This window comes from Nicotiana attenuata, unplaced genomic scaffold (genome assembly GCF_001879085.1).
Source record: "Nicotiana attenuata strain UT unplaced genomic scaffold, NIATTr2, whole genome shotgun sequence".
NCBI lineage: Eukaryota > Viridiplantae > Streptophyta > Magnoliopsida > Solanales > Solanaceae > Nicotiana > Nicotiana attenuata.
Window position 1 is genome coordinate 90,814 of NW_017671463.1, and position 10,025 is coordinate 100,838.

General features: G+C 34.5%; 1 protein-coding gene across 1 annotated transcript; it reads right to left on the minus strand.

Annotated features, from left to right (window-relative positions):
• Window positions 1-1,114: 1,114 nt before the first annotated feature.
• On the minus strand, window positions 1,115-8,620 carry LOC109208451 (probable WRKY transcription factor 51). The gene is made up of 3 exons (XM_019371560.1): window positions 8,299-8,620; window positions 8,033-8,185; window positions 1,115-1,555 (listed from the first exon to the last, which is right to left on the minus strand). Exons 1-3 carry the CDS (start codon window positions 8,565-8,567, stop codon window positions 1,417-1,419), a joined length of 561 nt encoding a protein of 186 aa, XP_019227105.1. The 5' UTR covers window positions 8,568-8,620; the 3' UTR covers window positions 1,115-1,416.
• Window positions 8,621-10,025: the final 1,405 nt, after the last annotated feature.

Genomic DNA, 10,025 nt, shown 5'->3' on the forward strand with positions numbered 1-10,025 from the left:
CTTCTGTATATATCTCCTCTGGTTTTTCTTTCTTCTTCTGTTGTTCTTTTTGGGTGATGGAATCACCAAGTTGTATTTTATGAGGTTAGGCCTAGCTCCCCTCACTGATCCATTTTGAATACAACTGAGCCCAGTATTGCAACTGGGTAAATTATATAAAAAAAAGACCTTAATCCAAACATTCGTATAACCTATATGAATTTTTCTTGTACAGTACCTTATTTTTTATTGAGTCTGCATGGATTGAGAGATAGTGTAGGTCTTTCAAAATAACTTTGTTTCAAGTGATTTTAGTTCCACTTCTTTCATTTTTAACACATTCAATCAACGTGATTTCCTATTAAAAGACATGTGTATATCAGGAGATCAACGTAGAACATGATCATATCATCTCAAGCAACTTTCTCTCGATTTATCATTTATGATATGATTGCACCTCTACCGTAACATAAGCATTTACCCAACTTCACTCAGATATATAATAGACTGGTGTACGATCTTTCTATAGATCTTGCATTTCATTTTGATAGATATCATCTTGTCACATAATACTCTAATAACATTTTCTTGTTTCAACCATCCTACTTTGATTTTAAAATAATATATATATATATATATATATATATATATATATAATATATATATATATATATATATATATATATAATATATATATATATATATATATATATATATATATATATATATATAGGTACAATTATCCTAGATAGATGATTTGGTTGATATTGGAACTAAATTGATCTAGATTAATTTTTTTTCTTTCAAAAATAAATTTTTAATATTTAAAGAATGCACGAACTAAATTTTAATATTTATAGAACGCAAGAAAAAGTTCTCTCATTGTATCAGTAGAAAAGGGGGGAAGTTACACAATTGGCCAAAAATATTTACATTTGCTAGTGAATATATATAAATTATACACTAACTATACATTTATTATGCATCTACCGGCAATTTTTTTTTATTTTGTATGAGCGGCTATACAGTGCAAAGATTCCTTAAAAATTCACACATTACCACAAGCTTCCTCCTATGATGACGTGACATGGCCACATAATCAGGGAAAAAACTTTTTAAACAAATAAATGTTACTTATTAGGTAAGTACGTACGTTTACATGATGAATTGTATCGATTAATTTTACACTTACAACAATGTTTCTCAGAGCTGATCATCTATAAGACATTACAGTTATATGCTAGTTGTAAACTAGGAGAAGTTATATAGCTAGATCACATGATATATTAATGAAATAGAAGTATAATATAATGTCCTATATTTATACACGAGAATCGCAAAGGTGTCCAATTATTTCTTGTAGAAGTTATGAAGCTGAGACTAAAGACCATTGGGAATTGCTTGTAGTGTCAATCATTGAGAAAACTGAGTGGAATTTCATGGTTGTAAAATTACAGAGGAGCTTTCATGGTTATGTCTGCCTTCATATGTAGTAATCAAATAGCTTGAATCATGTCCATCTCTTTCTATCCTCTTCTTTACCTTGCACCCTCCACTTGAGCATTTGTAGTAATTCCTATTATTTGGTTTTGCACAACAAGTAAACATCATTAGTTCAATATTATTCCTAGTGTATCTTCCCTCTTGATATGTACATGTGATTCTTTTGTTAGTATTTGTTTAAATATAATGGAAAGAAATAATAAAAAGAGAAGAAAATAAAGGAGGAGTAATACATCAAGATTCTTTTTTGCTTCTACGTGTAATTTCAGTAGAACTTATTTCAGACTATAATTAAGGCTTTCTGATGCTAAAGAAGGAAACCAAAAATATAAACTAGTTGGAGGATTCCACTATATCAGTATACTCTATATATGGACCATTTTAATGCTAAATAATTTGTCTTTAATTTAGTGAATTAAATTTTCTTTGAAACAAGAGGTTCTCTAAATCTTACACTCATCTCTACAATTATAACATGTGAGTCTCTTACTAGATTAATCATTGGACCTAATGTAAGTGTGACAAAAAGTATCTTAAACTCAACTAATTTAACATCACCTATATAGATTTTTCATCTTCGTATCAGAGACGGAGCCAGTATTTTAAAGCTTATGAGTTCGAAATTCTAATCATTTTTAAGTTAATGGGTTCTAAATTAATAAATTATACATATTTAATAAATTTCATCAAACAAATACAGGATTTGAACCAAAGCTACTGGCCTCCACCGAAACCTTCTTCATATTGTTGAGTTTTCAATTATCATAATTTCACACCTGCATTAATACATATGCTCCCACTATTCTCACATATATACATGATTGGTCTATTATTTTCTAGTTAAGCACCCACCAAATTAAGAACTTCTCTTTGCATGTTATAGTAAGATTTAATTTCTCAGAATTATAATCATGAATATCTTGTGGGAATTTCCTCTCTCAATATATTTCTGTCAATCTTCTCAGCAGAAATATAGCTTATGTAACCTACCAAGCATAATCCAAACTAGTCTATTGTACATCCTTAAGTATGTAATGCCATGACAATTCAAATTATTTTGAATGTCTCATTTTTTTTGTATATGCCAAAATCGAAGTACACTCTTTCTACACTTTTGTGACGTCTTCCTATAATCCCATTGCTAAATATCATATTGAATGCCTGATTACTGATTAGCTATATTACTCTGAACTCTACAACACACTTCTAGACATCCCTAGAGATGTATATCTGGAAATTATGTTTATCTCTCCTATTTTCCCAGACCAAGTTACTATTACTCCCTCCGTTCCAGTTTACGTGAACCTATTTGCTTTTCGGTTCGTTCCAAAAAGATTAACCCATTTTTAAATTTGAAAACAAATTTAGCTTAAACTTCCAATTCTACCCTTAATGAGAAGCTTTTATAACCACACAAATACTGTGGACCCCTTTTTGCCTTGTTTAGGACCACAAATTTAAAAGTCTTCATTTTTTCTTAAACTAAGTACCCAGTCAAACAGGTTCACATAAAGTGAATCTTCTTTTTACACTTTACTGTTAAGCTTGTCTATTCAAATATTTGGATTGCAAAGAGATTTTTTATAGTGAAAGTATCACAAACTTATCTGCCGTTTTCCATAATGTTATGTAAAACATACCAAAGCTTTGGAATATTATTTTTTTAGCACTTGAATGAGATTCATCTTTATCACAAATTTTTAGTAATATGGTCATGAGTTCAAAGAAGAATTTTTTATAGTAATTTGACCATAGTTCAGGAGGAACCTAAGTGTGTAGGTGAGACTTTGGCCAAAGTTCACGTGTATTGCTTGTCAATTTTTTGACCTAATATATGGTATGTTGACTAAAGTTAATTAACCAAGCTGATAAGTTAACTGTAGTTAACTATGTAACCATAGTTAGGAGCTAGTTAGTACAGTAATTAGGAGTTAGTTATACTGTAGCAGTATAAATATACTGTACACCCTGTAAAAACACACGCTTGTATCATTTATATTCTTGTTGTAATACAGAGATCTGTTTCTCTTGAGTGTGGCCTTCATCTGCATGTCTTCTTCCTCAAGCTCGATCTCCAGATCTATGGCAGCTAACATGGTCAGAGCCACTGGAGTGAATCGAAGACATCTCTCAAGCTAGTCCTTCCTCTCGCTACCTCAATTTCACAATTCTGTGGGAAATTGTCCAATTGTAGCGTGTAGCTGAAAGTCTAGGGTTTACTCTTGAAGAAGCTGCTGAAACTGGCACTCAACAAGGTACTTATGGAACTCAATCAGGAATACAACAGGTTCAGCATGCCTACATGCCTCAGTTTGCCCAGACCACTACTAACAATAGTCCTGCTACTCCTTTGTTCACCAAAGAGCAGTATCTACAAATACTTCAGATGCTAGCCAAGGGGAATGAAGAGGGTCCAGAATCATCCAGCAAGTTAGCTGCTGCAGGTACTCTAATTACTCTAATATCCAATTTTCTCAAGCAAAATTGGATTATAGACACAGGAGCCTCAAATCATATGACTTCTCAACTTGATGCTCTTACTTCTTGTTAGTCCATTCCCAGTTCAGAGAAGTGCAAAGTCCAATTACCTACTGAAAATGTAGTTTCTGTATCACATAAAGGAACATCCTCAGTACTTAGAAATAATAAAATTTCCAATGTGCTGTACATTCCAGATTTTAAATACAACCTGCTCTCAGTATCTCAACTCACCAAAGAACTTCAATGCATGGTTGCATTCTTTTCCGATTTTTGTATTTTCTAGGATCTCTACAGTGGTCAGGTGAAGGGGATTGGTAAGGAGGAGCATGGCTTGTACATACTTCAAGGGGGACTATCACAGGATTCTACAACAACATCAATCAATAAGTGTGCTCACACAGCCAACTTAACCGATTATGAAGAAGTATGGGATAGGAGACTAGGACATGCTTCTATTGATATAATAAGGAAGTTAGATGCTCTTAGTACCCTAAAGAAAGGAACTCAATATTGTCCTGTATGTTTAGTTGCTAAACAATCCAAACTACCTTTTCCTCTAAGTACCTCAGTGTCTAATACTGCATCTGACTTAGTGCATTGTGATATCTTGGGGCCATATAGAGTTCCCTCACATAGTGGTAAGAGGTACTTTGTTACAGTAGTTGATGACTATACCAGATACACTTGGATTGTTTTGCTCAACTTCAGGTCAGAAGTTATAGTTGTACTAAGAGACTTTCTAACTCAAATAAAGAATATATTTTCAGCTTCCATAAAACCTTTAAGGACTGATAATGGTAGTGAGTTCTTTAGTAATGAGTTTAAACAATTGCTTTCCAATCTTGGTATATTTCATCAGAGTTCATGTGTCTACACACCTCAACAAAATGGAACTTTTGAGAGAAAACACAGAACAATTCTAAACATGGCCAGTCTCTTAGATTTCAAGCAGCTATACCTCTCAGGTTTTTGGGTGAGTGTGTTACCACAGCAGTCTACCTCATCAACAGACTACCCTCTAGAACACTTGGGTAAAAACCACCATTTGAGTTGCTCTACTTACATCCTCCTTCTCTGCAACACTTAAAGGTGTTTGGTTGTCTGTGCTATGCAGCATGCCCCAGCATTGTTGACAAGTTCTCACCAAGAGCTATTCCTGTTGTCTTCCTTGGCTACTCCTCTTCTCAAAAGGGCTATTTCTTGTATGACTTGAATGCTAAGTCTTTCTTTGTCAACAGAAATGTTATTTTTCAGGAAGGCATTTTTCCTTTCAAGCATGTGTCATCTTCAGGTTGCACTACTTTTCCTATACTAGATCTACTATCATCAACTAGTACAGATCTCAGGCTCTCTGCTGCAGATTCCTCACCTGAAGTTAGTCCTCCTCCACCTGAGTCCAGTACTACATCTGAGGGGGAGTCTTCTCCTGTGGACACTCCTCACTACTCTCCAAATCCTAAAGGTGACATCACAGATAATGCAGCATCAGATGATACTCCACTTGAGGCTGATCCTGATACTGCAGTACCTAGTACAGTGACTACCTCACTTGATGTTGTTCCTATTCAGGTAAGAAAATCAACCAGGACCAGCAAACCTCCCATTTGGATGCAAGACTATGTGGTGCGATCACATGCTGCTCAGTGTTCCTATCCTATCTCTACTTATGTCAGCTATTCTCACATCACTCCCTCATATAGTAGAGTATTGGCAGCCTATTCAGCTGGTTCTAAACCTCAGTCCTTTGCTGAGGCAGTCACAGATCCTCAATGGGTAGAGGATATGAGTTTGGAGATTGCAGCACTAGAGGAAAACAAAACCTGGAGCATAGTTAATTTACCTCCTGGCAAAATTCCTATAGGTTGCAGATGGATATACAAAATCAAGTAAAAGGCCTCGGGAGAGGTTGAAAGATACAAGGCCAGACTGGTTGCCAAAGACTACAGTCAAAAGGAAGGTTTAGACTACAGTGAAACCTTCTCCCCTGTGGCTAAAATGGTCACTGTTAGGTCAATTGTGGCCCTTGCTGCATCTCAGCATTAGATGATTTATCAGATGGATGTTCATAATGCATTTCTAAATGGTGATTTGGTTGAAGAAGTGTATATGCACATTCCACAAAGGGTTTGCAAGCCAGGGGAGACTGAGAAGGTTTGCAAACTTCACAAGTCATTATATGGGCTTAAACAAGCACCAAGACAGTGGAATTTGAAGTTGACAGAGGTGCTTCTGCAGATGGTGTTCAAACAGAGTCATTATGGCTATTCATTGTTCATCAGAGAAGCCAATGGTGACACTGTTATCATTCTTGTGTATGTGGATGACTTGATGATCATAGGGAACAATGATAAGTCACTGTATGACACCAGAACAGAGTTTCAGAAGAAGTTCAAGATGAAGGACTTAAGGGAGTTGAAATTTTTCCTTGGAATTGAGTTTGCCAGATCAAAGGAAGGAATTCTTATGTGTCAAAGAAAGTATGCACTTGAGTTGATTTCTGAAACAGGTTTAGGTGGAGCAAAGCCTTCTGGTACACCATTGGAGTTGAATCAAAAACTCACATCTGTAGAGTATGACAAGTGCATTCAGAGTTCAAGTCAAGAAGGTGATCAGGAGCTCAAAGATCCTAGCTGTTATTAGAGACTTGTTGGAAGGTTGTTATATCTCACCATGACCAGACTAGACATTGCTTTTGCAGTGCAAGTTCTAAGTCAGTATATGCATTGTCCCAAGATATCACACATGGAAGCTGCTCTCAAAGTAGTCAGATACATCAAACAAGCACCAGGCATGGGGCTACTTATGCCTGCAGAAAGTGCAGACAAGCTGATTGCCTATTGTGACTCTGATTGGGGATCTTGTATAGAGTCGAGGAGATCAGTAACTGGATACTTGGTTAAATTTGGAAATGCACTGGTGTCTCGGAAATCAAAGAAGCAAATGACTGTGTCCAGAAGTTCAGCTGAGGCTGAGTTCAGGAGTATGCGCAGAGGTCACCTGGATGATAGGGCTATTCAAGGAACTTGGAGTGAAGATTCAACAGCCTATAAGTTTGATATGTGACAGCAAGGCTGCTATACAAATAGCAGCCAACCCTATCTTCCATGAAAGAACTAAACATATTGACATTGATTGTCATTTTTTTAGAGAAAAAATATGTGAAGGTTTGCTGAAGATACAGTATGTGCATACTAAAGACCAGCTAGCAGATCTACTTATAAAGAGTTTGGGGAAGTTTCAAAATGATCAGCTGCTGAATCAATTAGGAGTGAAGAATGTGTATAAACCATCAGCTTGAGGGGGAGTGTTGACTAGAGTTAATTAACCAAGCTGATAAGTTAACCGTAGTTAACTATGTAACCATAGTTAGGAGTTAGTTAGTACAGTAATTAGGAGTAGTTATATTGTAGCAGTATAAATATACTGTACACCCTATAAAAACACACGCTTGTATCATTTTCATTCTTCTTCTAATACAAAGAAATCTGTTTCTCTTGAGTGTGGCCTTCATCTGCATGTCTTCTTCCTCAAGCTCGATCTCCATATCTATGCCAGCTAACAATATTCACCGGCGAAGGGGTTCGGATGAACCCGCCTCTTAGCTCCGTCATAGCAGTGGCCCTAATCTTCAAGGTATACATAATACGTAGTAAACTAATAACTAATTGGTCAGCTAGAATGATCATTCTCTCAATTTATTAAGATTCTTTTTTTCTCATTTTTAGACGCAGGTGAGGACAAAAAAGATGCATTTCAAAGGCAAGAAACTCAAGGGCAGTCAAATCTAGAGCACGATCATGTCCAGGACCACCAAAAACTATTTTGTATCGTTTTGAAGTTTGTGATCAGTATTTTACTTTGTCCAGTTGTCTTATTACTTAATTTTTGTTAATTTGATTGATTTAATAGATAGATTTTAACACACAAAAAATTTCCTTTTGATTTATGTGAAAATTTTCTTGTAGCTTTCTGAAAAAGTAAAACGAACAAAGATAGAATAATTATATAGAATTACAATCAAAAGATCTACATGAGATTTGCATGCATGAGCTCATAATCTATAATTTACCTTAGATTTGTGTTACTTTTCACCTTCTTCTTCCCATACTTCCTCCATTTATATCCATCATACAAGATCTCAAGTTGAGTCTTTGTTCTAAAAGCAATAGCTTGTACATGTCTTTCATTCATCTTCTCTTTCTTTATTTCCACTTCGGATTTTCTGTAAAAATATCAAAAACTACATAAAGAAATATACCAAGAATTATGAAAATATTTAAAATAGAATGACTACTAATTATAGCCAAGATCTTCTTAGCTAGCTTGATCACTTACTCTTTCAAGTGATTAATATTGGTACTACTTTTCAAGTGATTAATGTTGGGATTTTCTGAAAGACAATTACTGAAGTTGTTATTGGTAGGAGAATAATCAACAAGCAGCTGATCAAGAAATGAAGAAGATTCAAAATCCTGAAAATTATTAAAATCACAATCTTGAAAATTATAACCACAATCTTGAGTCATATGTGAGTAAAGAAAAGGAGAAGTAAAACTAGGGTTTCCTGTTTGAGAAATGCTTGTTTCTAGGAAGGTGGAGTTCATTGTGCTTGAGAAAACAAGCCAATAAGACCTAAGAAAGACTTTAGATATAGTGACTTTGGTAGAATGTGTGTTGGCTTTTTGGTTGGTGTGCTTCTATATAGCATTGCAAATTCTTCTATATCTTTGTTTTGTGACCTTCCTCACCACCTTCCTAGTAGGATCTATGGAGTTTCCAATATTCTTTTTTTTTTTCTTCTTTCATATCGGAAATTTATTGGCTCGATTAATTCAAAGTTTGTGGGTACGACCTGCATAGGGCCTATTAAAGGGGAAGCATTTTATACCAAGAGTTTCTTCATTCCTAAAACTAAAATACAATTTGTGACTTTTAATGAGCAGTATTTACAGTCAGTGGTAAAAGGATCTCATCCATTTCACCATACCGAAGGGCGGTAGTTCCAATTTTCAAATCAACTATAGTTCTCATATGCCATCATACGTGACATAATTAAGAAAAGTCAGAATTATTTCTTTTCTTTTGTGGAACAAAATTGCATGCATTAGCTAGTAGAAGGGATAATTATCAGAGATTTAAATATGAAAATTAAAGGAGAATTCGCGATGCCCAGTGATGGAGATGTTTTCTTTTTTAATCATAAATTAAATATTGCTTTTTGTTTCTGACGGTCCTTACATTCTCCTTAGATAGTAAATTATAATTAAAAAGAACTACATGCATGCTAACTACTAGAAGGAATTAGCTTTCGCATTTAAACAAATTATAGTAAAGTAAAATTCTGGTTGACCCTTGGACAAGTAAATGTAGACTTGTAAATAGGATTGGAAACATGTTACCGACTACAAATTCATAGATTTTCTAGCTCAGAATTAATTAGGTATATACAAATTTTTGAGTGTCAAATTAGCACGAATGAAGATTGCACGAGTCAGAGCGAGCTAGTTAAATAAAATTAAAGGTAGTATATAACTCAACTCATCTAAAGTTTGTTAGGTCAATAGAAGTTGAGCCAAATATGTATTGACCAGTGTCTCAAACAATTTACCACAAAAATTTGGTGAAACCAATTCTTGCATATCCATCAATTTCATTCTTTATTTATATTTCTTAGCAAGCAAATTAAGTAACTTATTGAGTATTTTTAGTTTAGACTGTAAAATAACAGGTTGAGGATCAAGTTGTTAGATATTAGTGTGAATTATTTAGTTTTTACTCCTATATTTGTTCCTATATAAGCAAGAGTTAATTAGGAGGCCATTATGATTGTTTTTTCACGCAAATTTAGTCATTTTCTAGGTAGGTAGATGAGCAAATATTGAATCATAAATGAATCCTTCTGTTCATATTTAATCAAGATCTTCATTTTGCCCGTTGCATTAAATGGCATATTCATTGTGTGTCTTCTACTGAGGTCCCTTAGCCAAGTAATTGAGTATACCTATTTTTTTTTTCTAATGAAAGGAGCTTCAAATTAAAGAAGAAAAAAAGATATTCATTAC

Excerpts from the sequence above, each read along its gene's own strand:
- LOC109208451 (XM_019371560.1), bottom strand. The coding sequence starts at position 8,567 with ATGAACTCCACCTTCCTAGAAACAAGCATTTCTCAAACAGGAAACCCT. Across the intron at positions 8,186-8,298 it reads AATATTAATCACTTGAAAGA|AAAATCCGAAGTGGAAATAA; the intron begins GTAAGTGATCAA and ends ATATTTTTACAG. Across the intron at positions 1,556-8,032 it reads AAAAGTAACACAAATCTAAG|GAATTACTACAAATGCTCAA; the intron begins GTAAATTATAGA and ends ACCAAATAATAG.